Raw genomic sequence first — 19,053 nt, 5'->3', positions numbered from 1 at the left:
GAAAATGAATAATTGCAATTTAATTAATATTATCTGTCGTACAGGGAAAGGGGAAAATGTGTCCTGTCCTGTAATATTAATAACTGAATTTACAGGTATCATACAGGTATTCTGGAAGTTTCACAAGTCCCAAAGATTTCTGTCTCCATCCTTATAGCAGTCTAAGTATCTCCTTAAAAAGGAGAATCTATTTGCATTTTTTATATTGTACAAATGCAGAACAGACACAACAAGACCTTCGATTTCCTAGGTTTTAAATATCAATGCACGTCTGATCTTAAAGGCAAGCTCAACATTTATGTCTTGTCTTGGTGATAAAGTTCATGAATATATAATGAGAGCAGAACAACTCTGCTACTGATTAAATGTCAAAAAAGGTTTTATTGTCAAATATACTGTAAATACAGAAGATACACAACAAAGAACATTAATAGCAGATAGCTCTCTACAGTTAAAAAATGCACATGATCTGAACAGGAAATGTTGATTTTCACAGCATCAACTATCAATTTTAATTAATGTTCAGTTGACCTGTAATCACAGAATGAACTATAAAATGGCCAAACTCTTCTGAATGAAATGCTTCACATTCAACAGCAGATGTTAGCACTTTAGGCTCAATATACTAAACATACATTGCAGAATTCATCTATCCAAAACTCTGGGTCTTTATCAAAATTGATCTAAGCCTTTGTGGACATTAAAAAGTGATATAATGTGAAAATGTTCAAATATAACATGAAAATTCAGTCAGGACAGATGAAAAAACAGAAATAGCCACCCTCTCAGATTTGGACGGGGGCTGACTGCTTATGTAGCTCTCCTGCAAAAAAAAGATCTGGAGGTTATGGTGGACTGTAGCTGAACACAGGTCAGTGGCATCATGCTTTCAGGAAATGTCAGGAAAGTGAGAGTTTCACATGCACCGGATAGCTCTATGTGCAACTGGGAGAAACTCTTTGCCCTATGCTGTTTCTCCATGGCTCTGCACAGCACAGGGATGGCCTCGGCTGAAGCACAGTGCCCGCTCCGGGAAACCTGAATTCCACAAGGATATGAATCACGCGGAGAAAGGCAGAGGAGAGCAGTGAGAACTCACCAGCGACCTAGAAAATCAAGAGTATGAGGAAAGTCCAAAACAGCAGGTTTATTTAATGTAGAAAAAGGAAGACAGATAGGAGACTCACTAACAGTCTTCACTAGATAAAAAACATGTTCAGTAAAAAAGGGGTAACAAACTGGTCTCCATACCTACAGTGGACTGAACAAGAAGAAATAAGGACAAGGCTGTAGCACAGAAAATTTAGGTTAAACATTAGAAAAATGGCCATGATTGGTAAGCCTGTGAAGTTTCTAAAATTAAGGTGGACAACCATCTGTCAGAAATGATGTTGGCAGGACTCGTGCTTCACACAGAGCGTGGACAAGGGAACAAATGTGAAAGTCTTGCTCTTCTATGGTTTCAGACACCGCAAACTGCAGTACAGAGACCAGATGCATAGGTAGATGCATAGGTAGTGCCAAACTGCAGGTAAACTGGCCTGTTCTGAACGCCACATTGCCACAGCTAAACTATGTCTACTATCTGGACTAGATCTTATACACTGCAACATAACAGACTACATCACATGATACAACCTAGGATCGTTCACAGATCGTTATCCTACATTATGGTCTTAAACTACAAGACTGGTTCAGGAGAAGCCCCTAGCTGTTCCTCTCTTCAAAAACATAGTTTGAGAAAATGTCTATTCTGAAACACTATTAGGTGCATCATTACTGTGTTTCCCAAATTGAAACCCCTATCTAGAAAACAAATACACAAACTGGCCAGCCTAAAATACATAGTAATTACTAGAAGCAGCAGATAAAATAGTACAAGTTACATTTCTAAGATGATAAATACCTTCTTAAGACTACATTCACAATGCAGTAAAAATCCTTGGCTTTTTCCCTTTAGATTATGAACAAACAGTAGTTTCAAGCATGCGGTGAAAACAAAATTTTCTTCTCCATAGCTTTACTAACTAATTGGACAAGGTTTTAGTATTTTCTAATGATATTATTAGTATAAATTAAGCTTTTAAAAAATTAAGAATAAGAATTTAATTTGAGAAAAAGGTGTTGCAGTATCAGAAATTAAAGATAACTAACACACTTTCCCTTTGCTCCTAAAGGTACATTTACTCTTCGTCAAAGACAACATTTCTTTTCCTTTGTAACCGTAACTAGAACTGATCTGATAAATTGCTGCTGCTTGTGTACAGCTAGTTTTTTTTAAAAAAAGGAGCTAAAAACATAGACTACCCACCTGTATCTATTTTTAATTTGGTAATGAGTGTACTTGTTAAAATTCTACCAAAATGTCACTCACAGTTTTGGATTCCAGCTTTTTTAAAACAGAATATAGAGCAGAAAGCATAACCTATTATGCAAAACTGTCATATGCTTACTTTTAAAATCACAGAAATCAATGCATAAACCTGATTCTCTTATGGATCAAGACCCTAATAAAAGAAAACAAAACTCAAATATAATTATTCAAGACAGCCAAGGTATCCTATAAAAATTAGTAAGGCTTCAGATCTTTTAATGTCCTGTTTACCTATACAGTTCATACTCCAGAACTAAGAAATATCTCTTACTCTGTGGGTGAAAGTAAGGCAGAATTACTTGAGACCACTATCACTTCTGTCTCATCAAATTCACAAATCAGCTAGACATTTAAACAGCACCAACTGTTGCAAGTAAAACTGCTACTGAATTTCAGTGGCAAAAATGTCAGTTTAGGGCACTCTGCAAAAATCTAGTACTGAATCCTTAACAAAAACACACTTTTAAAATATTCTTTGGATTAATACTACTACTTCCAAATAATCATATTACAAACATTTCTTACCACAAACATAAATTAACTGTATGTTAGGGGACTTTTTTCAATCTGATTAAAATTGTAATTCATGAGACTCCTGCTGCTGGCAGCTGTATCACTATCATTGACATCCTTTGGGGCACTCTCAGCACGTGGCCTGCATCAAAGGTAATATGCCAGTTTTCATCGTAACTTAGATATGCCTTAACAAGAACAAGAATGTACTTCAAAATGTAACTGAAATATAAAAGTGTTTTTTAATTGTTAAAATATCATTAATGTGAGACTGAAGTTGACTCACTAGTATTAATAAAGGCAACTATCAGCAACAATTGCTTTTCCCTATTTATATACTTACTATCTTTTCCTTTTTCTTTACTTGCTGAAACTGGAAATTAAAAATGCATTGGTTAAGCATGCTAATACACCATAGTATGGAAACAAATATGTTACACTGCGTTAAATTATAGGTGGACAAGTTTTTATTGAAACTTGACACATACAAGGACCTCAAAAAAAAAAGATGTATTTGATGTATGGTACTTTACTTTTCTTGCTCTTTGGTAGCACTACAGAAAATTTGGGAATCCCTGAGGAGAAATGGGCACACCTCTTGGCATTTTTTGCACCCATAATTACCAGAGTTCAGCTATCGTCAATTGATCGTTCAAGGTCCCAGTTCCAGTTTTGCATTTATCCAATAACGGTCTAACTGCAAAATAATTTCAGAGAGGTAGATCTGGAACCACGCATTTTCCTTCCGTGTGCTGCTGACCACCACGACCAGAAGGCTGGAGTCAAGGGGGGAAACGCCTGCCTTCTCGCCCTCCCTTTGCCTGCCTGCAGAGAGAGCAGCTCCCCTTCCTGGGAGCAGTACTGGCCTGGGCAGTACTCATCATAACGCCCGTTGTTTAGCAGTCGTAGGAGTCTTCTAAAATGTCTAAACTAGAATGATTTTTCCTTTGGAAGTGCAGTGCATCTAATCTGTATTTGGCTTAATACAAATTTATACTGAAAGTCCTAAACTTGGCACATTTCTGATGAGCTTTGCTCCCCATAGTGCCACGGAAGTTACTGTACCCTTGCAGGGAAACATGAGACCTCGTCTTAAAGAGGGACACTTCTGAACAACCTGCTTTCCTCTGGCACGTTGATATTGACCACTAATACCTGCTACTACTAACAAGTGTGAAAATTATAACCCAGAAATAAATGTAGTCTTGACTCAACAGTGGCCAAAATGATTCATGACATCAAAACCTAGCAAAGACGACTAATGCTCTGAAGGGACTAGCTGCCTGAGCTCAGCCTGCACTCGCATGTTCTGTGCCCACTCCTAATTACTTCATTTGCAACTGTAAAACTGTTTTAACAGACAAAATTAATTATTTTGAATAATCCTTCTGAAATATGATATGCATTTTAATTGTATGCACCCTGTCATTAATTAAAGTTCCCTACCTTTTGGTGCATTAATTCAAAGATCGTATCACTGACAAAGCAACAATTATAAGAAGATTGTTTACAAAAATTAAAAATAAAGTGAAAAGGTTAATGTACTCTTGTGATATACTTAAAGTAATGCTAAAATGTTTTCATTTGAGTTCTTACTAGACATTATTTTTCTGCTCTTTAAAATCAATCTCTTTGTTCCAGGAACACATTTCCTGTCAATAAAATGAAAAATGATATAGATTTAGCAGGATAGTGGTCTCAGCGTAGCATCTCTCATATTATTATTCCAGTATCATCTGTTACAAAGTAAGACCAATTCCCACATCTAATTACAAACAGGATTTCAGAGTCATTAAACAAAATACATTTCCATTAGTGCTGCTGTAAGAAGATAGGGGGAAAAATGAAGATTAGTTCATGCTGCACCTCTGTTTTTCAAGCTTTGAAGATTTAGACCTCTGCACTCTGAGACTATAAATTTGTAAAGGATCTGAAAGGTGACAGACATGTGAAAGCTCTCAATTCTAAGCAGTTTAGCCATACCATTTGCATTTTGTCATTAGTTTATCTTTTGCTGCACTTAATTCTGATAGTAGATATGGCAAGAATCTAGAGAAGTTGTTTATGACTACACTGTGTGTACCTGGAGGTATTTGGCCGGGGGGGGGGGGGGGGGGAAGGGATTTTTTTTGTATAGATATGAATCTTGGTTTTCTATATTAAATTTGTTCCAGCTTAAAACTTAAAATTCATCATAATGAATTCTGTCTTTATGAAAAAAACGTACTTTATGCTCTTGAGAAAAGGAACAGCAGTTCTTAGGCTTCAAAAAAGATAACAGCCAAAATACACTAAGGAAACAGATTGTGTGATATGTTTAACTGTTGAAATATAAACTTAGAAGTGTATATATTCTCCATTCATAATCATTTAGCAACATCTATTTGTAATGCATCCATGGAAAAATATACCCTTGAGAATTACCCACTCAAAAAGCCAAAAGTTCTCACAAACGAGATCTTAGACATTTAATAAAATTTTTTTAAAAAAGAAGTCCATATGAAATAATACCTACATGTGCTTGGTCTTTAAGATACATTACATTGACTAACGTAGTTAAAAGTTTATATAAACATGTATTAAATTCATCATAAGATGAGCACCAAAAATCAGAAACGGAGAAATCCCTCTCAAAGAAAAAGATGCCACAGAGTTACAGAGAAAAGCAGAGAATTTAATTTTTAGAAGTTATCCAAAGTTATATTTCCTTCATTAGTCTTAAAACTACAACCAGAATGATTTCACATTTCTTCAAGTTGGTTCTCAATCAAGCCAAATATATAAATATCATCTGATGAATCAGCATTTATTTGTGAATGAAATATATTTAACTATAAAGTATTTAAGTTCATATTTAACTTAACAAGAATACATGTAAAAAAGTCCATTAAACCACTCACATTCATTAAATATGTAACTGCTTAAGAATCTAGCAGAAACGGGACCTTATTTAAACTAGCTTACAGATAAGCAACAAACCCACTTCCATACTCCACAGAGATTGTGGTTCTCTACAGCATCCTAAAATTCTTGGTATTAAATCCTTGCCATGGTTCTACCAGTACTCAGCGGCGCGTTAACAGGGCAGAAACTATCCACTAGTATTTAGACTCCAAAAAATTCATTTGCCAAAGAAATAGATGTATGTGCATCCTGTTTACACGTTCTGTAGACAGAGTCCTCGGGATAACTGAGAGGGCCCAGGAAAGCAGTCACCATTATAAAGAAATGGAGGACAGCACAGCAGAATACAAACAAGATACAACTCAAGCAATCAGCTTATCACTTCCCAATTAATTTTTGAGAAGCTGTATCTTCAAAAAGAAAACACACCTATTTTTTCCTCCAGAACTGTCAGCCCCCGGCTCTAGGAAGGCCTCACGCATCTGCAGGGAATACATTGCTCTGTATCATTCAGCAGCAACAGAAATTTTATAACCAATGGCAAATGGTGAAGCTTTTTAAATCCTCAGAATTATGTGGATCTTGAGTTCCTTCATGCCATTTTCACTGAAAAGGAAAGCTTACAACTTCTTAGAAATGACTTGCCAGTGAGTTCAAAAAACTTCCAAGAAACCACACTTCCAATTCTATGTCTGAACATGCATCCTCAGAGCCAGTTTCATTAGTATGCAGTTCTTATTAAAGTACTATGGCCGTAGGAGAAACACTGTTATGTAGAGCTCATGCCCATAGCCAAGGCACCCAGAGGGTCCTTACAGCATCCACTCCCTAACATGGCCTCGTTACACAACTCGGCCTTCACTGTTCGTGCGCTCTCACTTCCACTGCATGAATTTGGCATGATAAACCCACGTCTCTGCTGGGGACCTCCAGAGTGTTTTCCCACTCGTATGTGCAGGTGCACGCTGTGACAAGGCCCAGCCCTATTCCAGCCTCCTCCAGCATCCCCCAAAGAAACAGGTCCCAAGCAGATGGGACACTCTCTACTCATCTCCAGTCTTCAGGAGATCGTCTAAGCTCTGTTTCAGCACTGCACTGACTATCACTACCTGTCTTCCCACCAGTTCAGAGTGCTTGTCCGCATCTGCTGCGTGATGCAACGCGTTATACTGAGGCATACTTCCAGTACGATGTCACCTGTTCACAGGAGGACAACAGCACATTAAAAATACCATCCTCTTTCTAACCAACCCAGTGAGCAATCTGTTTGTGTCAGATGGCTATGGACTGGCAGTTTACTCCAATTCCCTAGTCAGTGGCTAATTGTACTTCACTGTTCTCTATATGCTACGCCCAATTTGCAGCATAAAAAGCAAGTATCTTCACACTTTGTGAGGCCAAAGCAGGTAAGCATTTAAAGAAATAGCACAGATGTCTCAATTTGGAAGAGATGTTTTCATAAATCTGCTTGGGTTGGACTCAAACAAGCCTAGCTTTTGGAAAGGTTGGTACAGAAAACCAAACTACACTAAATTCTGTCTTATTTCAAGACTCTATATATTCCTCCTGGCAAAAGGACAAATAAAGGAAATGAAATGTATGTTTCACTAGCTTTTCAACTGATGCTAAAAATACCAAGAACAGTTTTGGCTGGCTGTCCCTATTTTTGAAACCACATGAATGTTTTGAGTTGCTTAGATAAAATAATCACCTTTGAAACAACAACTGTCTGCTCATATAACATGTAAAAAGTACTTGCTTTAACAAGAGGAAAAATGACTTCATGAAGCCTGCATGGCATTCTTAGGGTTTAAAAAATCTGTTCTCTGGTCTTGTCTTTTTCACTCTTACAATAAAATAACAGCCTCGGCATCCTGCTTTTTAGAATAAAAGACCTACCTCTTTTGACTTTTCAAGCACTTGAAAATTTTAAAAGAGAAAAACTAAAAAATGCTGACCGTGTAATAGCTGGGTATTCATGGTGGGTGGAGAACATGAAAGGTTACAATATGGATCTGTGCCTACGCGTTTCTTTTCAACTTGAGCAGCATCCTCCTGCTTCTGCTAACTCGGCAATCATACAGCTGACAGATTTCTGGGTTTTCTAAATAATGCATGGGATTTTCTTTTAACATGTCAGTGCAAAAGTATCAATTCTGCCCCTGTGTCGTTTGTGATGCTGATTTTCCTTGACAGCATTCCATTAAACCAATGAGTTTTTTCCCTCTTGATGGTTCCTTAAATATTCCTCTGAGTGATGTATTTGTGGTTTTTTAAACAGATTGTGAAGGATGTTTGCATTTATGAGAAAACTGCATGGCAGGTACTGAAGGGAAAAAAGGATAAAAAGATAACACTTTTTTTTTTTTTATATATGAAGACTTTTTTTCTCTGATCCTCAAATGCCAAAAACTAGGGTATTTTTCCTTTCTTTTCTGCCTAACTTAGCTCCTTGCCTGGAAATTAAGCAACACGACTCTACATACAGAATAACATTTTGACTTCCTAAGGAAATACCACTGAAACACTTAGTACTGTTTGATATCTCTCTTGGGAAAGCAAAACACATTTATTAAATCATGCATGTTAACTCCAAAAGCTAACAGAAGGAAATAACTGCTTTATTCTTTGCATTGAGGTTTTGTACAAACAGGTACTGTCACGGACTACTGTGCACTGATCCTTCTTTGCTTATGCAACAACATAACATAGCATCCTTAAAGGGTTTTCACGTAGTATCACCAATACTGTACTTTGCAATCTTTCACATTCATGTGCTACCATATACACAGAATATTTGTACAAATTACCTGCTGCCATGTTACTAAAAAAAAAAAAAATAAAGCTCTGATATCAAATAAGTTTCAAATCTCCCTAGGCAATTATATGCTAATTTCCAGACTCCACTTCACCTAATATTAGTATTGCATGAAGATGAAACAGATGATCTTTCTCACCACTTTCGGGCAACCAGAGAGGTTTTGTTTTATTTATCCTGTTTTTATGGACGACAAAATTGGTAACGTGGCTGGCCTTTGATAAATCTGCACACGCATCCACCATATTAGGCTTCAGCTGCCACTTTCAAACTCTTGATCTTATTCATTTTCTAAAGACACGGAATATGAAAGGCCACATGGCTCCTGGCATGTATTATGTGTCATTCTTTACAGCATTACTATCTTAGCTAATGTTAACCTCTAGAATCAAGATAATCCCAGATGTGTGTATGGAGTGTCATCAGCAAACTGTCTCATCTCCAAGGACTTACACAGAGTAAAAAAAAAAAAAAAAAAAAAAAAGAGGAATTATGAAAGAATTATGGCCACCGGGAATTCGAGATTTCAGTGTGATGTAGTTTTTGCTGGCAATCTTCCACTTTCAGAAACCTGTTTTCCCAACTATGTTATCCTCTTTCTTTCCCAGATCCTGCAAGGAGGTGGACATAGACACCAGTCCACATGGAACAGCTAGCACAGGTCAGCCGGAATGAGGGGCCAGCGAACATATAGCATAGGATTAAATATGAGATTCTCAGCTGCCTGGGAAGTTTGTTTCAACACTTCATATGATGAGTAGGAAGGTGCAAAAAAAATCTCATTCACTTCTGCAGAGGGAGAGAGGGAAAAGAGGACACTAATGTTCAAACGTGTAACAACATTCTTCACAGCACTGTGAACTAATGCATTAGTTCAATTAAAAAATACATGCAAAGTATATAATTTTTTATAGAGGTAGACTTTTTTTTTCACAGTTCCAACATTGTCTCTTGCAGCAAGTTCTTTTTTTTATCACTTATTTAGATTATTCCAGTACTAACCTCCACCATGACTGAGATTTTTGCAGTATGAGAAAAGGAGGTAGGGCCTGATGGCAAAAGCATACCAGCCGTACTAGAAGGCTGTACTAGAAGTAAGAAAAGAAGTGGTACACTTAGTCCCAAGTTCTGGCACTTCGTTAGACATACTGGAAAGATTTAGTTCCACACCTGTATTTTGCTAGGGGACAATTCAAGCCATATTCTGTTATTCACATATTTGAAGTAGAAGCCATCTGAGGAAGCCATGTTCAGACCCAGATTAGTGGTAGTCAGTGATCCCAAATTACAGTTCAGTTTTTAAATTGACAGCACCAAAACCTACTGAATTTTGGCTTCAGATATAGAATATCTTGAAAAATTTCTACTATCTATCATAGGCTCACAAACAGAGAAAGAAACTGCAGAAGTGACATTTTAGGCACTACTAAAGAAACAAATGCAAAATGATTTCATACTGACTACAACAGATACAGAAGAGGATTGAAATGAGTATGACAAGAAGTTCTCATCACTTTTTTATTATGTTATTGACCTGTATACAATGACACACTTCTGAAAGATCAGGCAATAAAGTTTCAGGACTTAATTCTGATCATTTATGTTTTTAATTCCAAACAAGCAACAGCAAAATAGACTATTCCACTCATCTACCAAAATATTGCAAAAAGGAGATAGGCAACATCCTGAAGTGAAATATTTAGTGGTGGTGTATCTTAGGCTCTCCAAAGGAAGTCAGTGTGTAACACTGCAGTGAAAATACAACAATCTTTATATTTGTTCTTTTTAAGCAAACCTGCAACCCTTAAATTCCTTGTTACAGTAAAAAGAAAAAAAAAATCAAAGCAAACAAAAAGTCCTCTGCTCAGTACAACTATATTTTTGATTTGACAGCTACAATTATAATCATTCAGACATCTATTTCCCACAAACTCTCCACAGCCATAACCTTTAGTGATTAATTATAAAGTTCCAGGAGCAATAGTACACAGACTAATTTCCTAAAACAATAAAAGACAGAATTTCTCATTTGGAGCTAAATGAAACACGAGCAGGTTGTTATTCATGCTGAAATCTAGATGCAGAGTCATGTTGCAGCCATTACAGAAGCTATTAAACACAACCTCAAATCAAAGAAACTGTAGGTCTCTCTCCTAAAATAAAATGTTTTTCTCACTTACGAGGCTTCTGACTCCTTTGCTGTGTTTCTTTTTCCCTCTTCTTAGTAAAAAAAAAATCAAAATTCAATTTTCTTTCTCATTTCACATCCCCGTTTTGTTTTTAATAGTCATTTAAACTGTTAACAGTCTAGAGCAAAACAAACATTTGGTAAAGCTTTCAAGTATACAGAATTATCACGGTATTCTCTTTACAGTGAATCAAAGTTACAAAGTGTGCATGAACTTCTAAACAAAATCCAACTTTCTCCAGGCCTACCTCGGTCCCCTATGAGGTTTCTAAAGTGAATATTTGATAATTCCTCAGTTATTCTGTATAGTAAAATGAGCTGTTCCTAGTTAAATTTCTACATTCCTTTGGGTTTTGTTTTCTTTTTTGACATATCCTGCTATCCTGCTTAATGTAAACCTTTTAAAAATCATCCTCCAAGGACAGAGAGAAACCATGCATTACAAAAATGATCTTAACGCTGGCATTGCAGATATTAAAAAAGAAAAATTGTGATTATTAGTATTATTCATTAGTGGTAGTCCTTTTTGTTAAGGACTCACTTCTCTGTCTGCAAGCAGTGTTGGCATCCACTCCAGCAAATTCACTCTGGGTAATTTTACTGAATTACGCAATGAAAAAGGGGAAAAATTGGAAAAAGATCTGTACACAACTGACACCATATCCTTATCGTCGGGCCCCATTGTAACTTCAGCTAATGTCAGTGGAAATTTTTCCAAATATTTAAATTGGTATTGAGTCAGTTTTATAACTCATTGAATTGCTAAGATACACAGAACTTTCATTTAATATGCACACCCTTGACACATTTTAGAAAGGCTTGTATGATAGTCCCCCATGAAACTTGTCAACTAGGTATCTAAAATAATATTATTACTGCACTGTAGATTCTCCCCATCAGAAGTATACAAATTTTGCAATAGCAGATAACGCACCTAACCATAAACAAAGAACTTTGCAAGCTTTTGTAAAGCATCTTTAAAAAAATACTAATATTAACCCCACATTTTTTCTATCGGAAGCTTCCTTGCTTTTATATAGCAACTCAATACTCAGTCATATTTCCTAACTTTTGGTGAAACCTCATAACTCCATTTTGAACTATATATAGACTATAAGAGTTACACAAATTAAATATGCTTTCAGAGCTTTTTTTCTGAATTCAATATGCGCTAATTGATTAGGGTCTGAGAGGTGAAAAAGAAATACATATTCTACATAATAGAAAGCTGGGGAAGGGTTTAATGCATGAATTAGAAGCCAGATTTCTTCAATACAGATGAGTACACAAAATTAGCAAAAGGCAATACCACTTTTGGAAAGACTTCTTTGTGCATAATTTGTCATGAATTCAAAGTTATTCCTTTAGAAAATGAGTCTAAGACCTCCCAGCTGCTGCTTTATTGGTCTAATAAATTACCATTTTGATGGTACAATGCATATACACTATACACCATCCAAGCAACCAAACTGCTAGAGCAGCTTTGTCCTTTGAGATGCATGTGTGACTTCCAGATACATGTGCATGCCAGTGGGAGTTCTGAAGGCAGGAGAGATCAGATAACCCCTCTGTTTCTGAACTGGTAATGAAAACAAAGGATGCCTAAGTTTTTAAAATGGAAAGAGTGTACTGAAAGAGGAGAGTTTGTGTCAAAAAAGGTGAGTCTGAAAAGACCCGCCCGTATTGTTGTAAGCATCCAGCAGCTTCCTGAGACAAAAATGAATGTACTTCGTTCTAGATTCTCCACAGTATCCCAGTAAGACCTTTTCTATACACCTGAAAAAGCCTTTAGAATAAACAAAAAAGATATTCTCTTCAAGGAATCCATTTCTGATTTAAACTCTGAACCCTGTTCTTGTGGAGCTGGAACTCAGGGAACTTGATTGAGGTCTATATCCATGTTTATTATAGTCCAGATTGAACACTGGTTCAGTTTCAGTGCCTTCGTTCTAAGGTTTTCCTGCTGGGCAGGCTGTAACAAATATTTGTCATGACCCTATTTCATAGTTCTGCTTAGTAAACATCCATTCAAGGAAAGAACAAAATACTGAAAAGCTAAGAGTTGGTAATTTAGCATTCCCTGCTTTACCTTTCTCCACTGAACTGTGGTGACTCATACAGACTTCCAACAACCTGATGCTTTGGAAACTTTCCATAATTTATAGGAAAACTCCAGGCTCAAAGTTTTATTGCCAAGATAGAAGTCTTTTGTTACTAAGAATGTGTTCAGAGAATGGTTAGAACGTCTGTGTTTTTACACAATGAAAACAATCCTCAAAAAAACTAAGGTAGTTGGCTGTTAGGAGGAAAATCAAGAGCACTAGGGTGAAGTGATTTTGAGCTGATGACCGGGAAGCAAAGCTTACGAAATACAAGAGCACAAGAACTTTAGACAGATTTTAGATTTTGTTTCCCATGCACAAAAACAGGTGTTAGAGCTCCCCTACAGCTTGCATGCACAGCATTGCTTACCTGCATTAGAATTGAGTTCTTCATTTTCTGATTCTGTTCCATTTTGACTTCCACTTCCATGAAGGCTATTCATTGCCATAAGTTTCATCTTCTGTAACTTCATAGCCTCTGCCATGGCAGCTGCTGTCAGACCTAGAAAGAAATATAAGTAAATAAAATGCAATATCGTATGATACAACACAACACAGAAAAATATGAAAAATCAGACAAATTCCTTTCAGTGAAAATAACTAAGTCACATAAATTCAATACATATTTTTTCCAATTATATACTGTTATTCCAATTATATTCTATTATCCTTACTTTAAAGTCATTTGGGTTATTCCAGTACAGCATTCTAAGTTTTTTTCTTTTGTTCTCTCATATTTCTTGTTATTATTTATTTTTATAGGAATAGCATAAGAAATATTTATTTAGTGGTATCCACTTTGATTACACTTTTAAATACCATTTTCTGTCACTTTGATCACATTCTGCTTGACTTATTTAGCTGCTAAATATTTCCAAGTAAACTAGTAAGATATAGTATTCCTTAATTTCAACAGCTGGAAGCCTAGTAATTTGGAACAATCAGTCCTGTACTATTATATATCAAAATATTATTTTGACATTATTTTGAAGCCTGTTGATCTGGATAGAATTATTGCTGCTGGAAAATACTGCGTTGGAAATTTTAGAAAAGTACAATTTAGATAACTAAAAACTTGATCCCACCCTAAAAAGGCCAGTAAAAATTTACAGAATTTAGGGATGTAGTGGTAGATTTTCAAGTGACTAAAAAGCAGTTAATTTCCTACAATAAAAAAAAAGGAATAGAGTAGGGCCAGGCTTCCATCACATATTGTTCTTTAATTTAGATTCCTTTTTCTTTTTTTGTAAGAAAAGTAAACTTTACAAGTTTTATTATTTTGACTTGGTCAATAAGTATAATATAATATAATAATTTTTTGTTGGTGGTACATGTTGTATAAACCCACAAAGATTTCATATATCAAAACAGAATTAAATAATCTGTTGTTTCTAGAAATATTGCTTACTGAGAAATTAGACACTGATTAAAGTGAAATAATAATTTTCATATCCTATACTGCCACACATCCTTAAATTAAAATACTTTCTTTTAAAAGCTGCTATGAACATGACACTTAGATTTGTCGTGCTGCTCCTATAATAGGCTTCACAAAAGTTCTCATTATTTTAATGTGACTCAAGTAAGCAAGCAATGGACTCAAACTGCATGGGGGGTGATACGTTTTCTCATACATAGATATAGAAATCCTGTTAACTTCAGACAAGATATTCCTAACTAATATCAGTAAGTTGGAGATGACAGGTTCTGAGATGAGAGCTATATAAGTCTTCTTCTCTCCAGTCCTTCTGTCCTTTCCTTCTATCTTGCTTAAGAGCCTCTCAGCATTTACAAAAATAAACTGCAGCTACACACTCCTATGATCCAAAAGCACTGATGCCAGATCTAACAAGTACCTCCTATTCTAATTAGGCACTTGCTTTACAGTTCTGTCATTTATATGTGAAAAACTATACTGACTTCATTTTAAATATAAATTAAATAAACACACATATATATTAAGCTCAGAAAACAGCATCAGCAACCTTGTTCAAGTCTTTTCTTGCAGTTGTTTGCACACCACGCGGAAGAGCACTATATCGTAACAATACTCATTTTCGATTTAAAAATAAAATTACTCCAACTTCCTTTAAAGTTCTTTTGCAAATGCTATGGGTTTTTCATTAGTCAAGCAAATATCAAACCCTGATGTTATCACTTCTACTTTTACAAAATCTTTGGCTGACGTCACTAACACCTAATCCATCACAGAATATGGCTTAAACGATAACACTGTTCCAAGAAGTAAAAACTAAACTTTCAGGAACAGAAGAAATATTTTATAAACTCATCACCATTTCTCCAGGGAAAGGAAGCAGGACAGCTCATTAAATGAATTTCACATTATTTTCAGCAACTTCAAAAACGAAGTATCAATAGGTCTTCCAAAGAATTTACTGTTAGCAAGATTTCCAGGCATCTATGTGATTTGCTGGCCTACCTGAACAACCTCTAACTTTTGCTCCTTATCCCAACCAATTTCAAGTTTTGAGATACATTCATCACTAAAACTTTTTCAGAACTTGTACCCACTCACAGCCTATTCTATTTTAATTTTATACTTCCAATCCATTTACAAAGAATTCATATTTATTTTAAAGGTTACAAAAGCTAAAGAGTCTGAATATGGAGTTTTTTATCATAACATTTTATCACTTGTATGTGATGTATGTACCCAAATATGTACGGATGAACCAACGTCCCAATAAGTATTTTCATCTGGTTGAGTATTTATACCTATTCTTGATATTCTAAGTGACAAAACTCTACTTAATTTAATTATGTAAAAGAGTAAAGAACCTATTCATAAGGACATAAACAGAGAATTGAAAGCGATTTCAGACCTTTGTTACAAGGTCTACTGAAAAGTAAAGACAAAACATTATACAGGGCCCTATATAAAAACAACTTGTACTGAACAGTTGCATTAGAAGCAGAAGTAAGACAGAACACGGACTGAGGAACAAAGAGGAAGGAATAAACATAGTTCCAAAATCACCACAACACAGCCTGCAGAAATTAAATGTAATTATTGTCAGGCATTTTTGAGCGCCCTAACCAGACACAGCTGCCATAAGGACAAAAGCCAAAAAACTGATGTATCAGAAATCTATGTTGTGCCATCTGCCTCACCAAAGTAACTCCACTTCAGCGTTAAAAGTTTAAAAGTAAAGCACAGTGTGCTTTACCTAACGTAAAAAGCACTACAGCCTAAACATCCCCAGCAGTCAGGCATAAAGTTGAAGCAAATATGGCCAATACTAACTCTAAGTTTCATTTCAGCGAGGTCTTTACACTCCCATTCACTTATTCCCCAGTCTGTATTATTTGTTGTCTGAACTGTGATAATAGTGACTGTATGAGGCAATTGACATATACTGTATTAATGTCTCAACATTTCCGAAAGTTAATAAAATTGAGGTTAAAATAAATGGGTTCAGCAGTAAGGGAGTGCAACAGACTGAAATGATGGAAGAAAATGTACAGCAAATCGCCCATTGTCCTAATCTTCAATTAAGGCTATTGCAGAGGCATTACTGAAGCTACTGTTTAAATTAACGTATAATAAAACTCTTTTCTATAACTGACGCAGCTCTGGCTAGCTGTGGCAAAGAGGGCTGTTCTTCAACTGACTTATTGGAAGATCTACAAAGAACTGAATCATTTCCACCCTCCTGCCTGAATCATTATCAGCAACAGAATCGTACTTAGAGCACCTCGCTTTGAGAAATGCACTTGGAAACTGCTGCAAAGTATACATCTACCCCTCTACTTTCACCTAAAGAAAAAAAAATCAGTAGGAAAGCAGACACGCTGGATCACATACTTCAAAGCTTGCAGCTTCTTCTTTCCATTTACACTTTAAATCCTCTTCCTTTAGCTATCTTCTCCCAGCTGTTATCAATCACTGAACACCCAGGAAATAAACTGTGTAACACTTACTGTCAAACACACACAACCTTTACAATGTTAACCAAAAAAAAAAAAAAGAAAGAAAAAGCATTGTCTCTTCAGAGTTATAATGACTTGTTTTCAAAACTGCTAGCAATGATGTGGCCAGGGCAACTAATTCTGCTAAGAGTAGCCGACAACCTGCAGGTTACCATGGCTGAAAGGCAGGAATTGCCCAGCCATGGTCTCGGGCAGCTCTGTATATATGAATCTTGATTACACTTGCATAACGAACTGTGATGGTGTGTGCTCAGACACACCTGCATCGTGCACATGGCAAAACAACCAACTGCCATTAGTAATCTTCATTCTGTAATTTAAGTTTTGTCAGGAACTGTGCACTCTCCCTTTAACAAGTCTGCAAAACTCTATTAGACAACACATTAATGTAGCCCTGAAATAAACCTTCAAGGAGACAGAAACTAGCACACTTGATGCTCAAGCTGAAATGAAGTGAGATTCTGAAACTGTATTTTAAGCCTCAATGAAAGTATAATTTAGCAGCAGACAGTTTTTGTATCATGTTTTTTAATCAAAATTAGGACCATATTCAGTTTATTCAACACTGCATGTCGCAGTGCTCTTGGCAAGACCTGCTGCTTACGGGATGTTGGAGATACAAGTCCTGCCATGTTTTACAAGGCTGCATTGCTACTGTGAGGACAAGACTCCCTGAACACCGTCTATCCCGTGCTCCTAATGCTCCTAAGCTGCCTGTTGCATTCGAGATGATGAAGACCAGAGAGATTTCTCCACCTCTCTTCTGCATCCTGTTAAGGTTAGCGGTTAACTGTCTACTCAAACACCCCTTGCACCGACACAAAGATTATTCCTCCATGAAGTTTCAGGAAATATTTCAACCAAAAGGCATTTTTACTGCATGGCCCGAAGATCACACCCCATGGTCTTTGCTGCTGCTCCTGCCACCTGCCAGAGTCCAGCCGCCTAGCACAGGGCAACGCAGAACATGTGCCAGGACACCCGGCAATGGGGGGACACTCCCAGGCCTTCAGTAAACATCATAATTTACAGATTTGCAAATATCTTCTCGGAGACATAAGAAACCACAGCTCCATTACTTTCTTGCACTGATGTACCCAGGGTGGCTTGAATGTAAGTGAATCCCCCATGTTTAACTGATGTGCAGTCCTCAAAAATCGGATTGGCATGGTAAATACAAGGACCAAGTCAGTTCTCTGAGTATTTTAAGGTGACCCTTGGTATCTGCTAATCTTGTACTCTAGCTACAGCTATTTTTTCAGTTCCCTAATCAGTTAGATTGTGCCCCTCCTTCATATTAGTTTGAAAGCTTTTCTGTCAAAACTGTGAACACGCAAATTAACTAAAGGAGAACTATGAGTAATCAAATCTTGAGGTTTGCAATTAATTAAATGAAACGGTGAGTCAGTGAACTAAGTATGGTCTTATATTAAAACAAAACATTTAATTAAATTAACAGTCAACACATTGCAATTAATAATATTCAAAAGAAAAAATGAAAACCAGTTTGGCCCTGCCATATTATTTCAGTTTAACAGTCAGGCATTGTGCATCAGCCTGTTTGTTATTTGCATTCAAAGCTGCTATGGGTCAAGTATGATGTGCTAAAACAGGAATAATGAAACATCTGGTAGTATGAAATGTTAATGTGAGATACCATATTGCAAACAGTGAAAACAATTTTGAAACATCCAATAAATTAGGCCTTTGAATACTGAAAGGATGTGCTTTCTTTCCTATTTTCTTCAATAAGAATATTTGTAATAATAAACACATGACGTACTTCAAGTTTTCAGACTGCCTGCAAGAATTATTTTGAAAATTCATTATTAGAAAGTGAAGGCTTCTCTGTAGCTGAAATGAATCATCCTTATTTAGTGATTATCAGAGGTAAAATCTAGCTACTAACCTGAATGACAGTTAAACCAAAATCTTGATTAAGAACTTTAAAACGAGCAAAGTGTTAGAGCGTTTTGTGACGTATCCAAATACGCAAGTCTTATTATTGCAGGTTTCTTCCATTTGTGTAAACTGACTCAGAGACTACAGGAAAGTTTTAGCTCCAGAGCACAACTCCCAGTTCTGTTTGCAATGGCTGTTCATAGATATCTCGGCTACCATTTCAGATAGGTCATAATAATCCATCACTGTGAAACACCGGAGAGACTGTAAGAATAGAACTTAGTGAGTAATTGGCCACTGC

At 36.3% G+C, this 19,053-nt stretch overlaps 1 protein-coding gene across 2 annotated transcripts in view; it reads right to left on the bottom strand.

The window, feature by feature from the left end:
* DACH2 (dachshund family transcription factor 2) overlaps positions 1–19,053 on the bottom strand; it is a 331,997-nt gene that overhangs the window by 92,465 nt on the left and 220,479 nt on the right. For both annotated transcript variants that reach the window (XM_026101310.2, XM_026101309.2), the window contains exon 3: positions 13,270–13,401. In XM_026101310.2, the coding sequence (XP_025957095.1) occupies positions 13,270–13,401 (132 nt within the window). The remainder of the gene's footprint in view (positions 1–13,269; positions 13,402–19,053) is intronic.

The sequence above is a fragment of the Dromaius novaehollandiae genome, chromosome 11, assembly GCF_036370855.1.
Source record: "Dromaius novaehollandiae isolate bDroNov1 chromosome 11, bDroNov1.hap1, whole genome shotgun sequence".
Lineage (NCBI taxonomy): Eukaryota > Metazoa > Chordata > Aves > Casuariiformes > Dromaiidae > Dromaius > Dromaius novaehollandiae.
The sequence above is the reverse complement of the archived record's forward strand: the minus strand, read 5'-3'. Positions and strand labels throughout refer to the sequence as shown.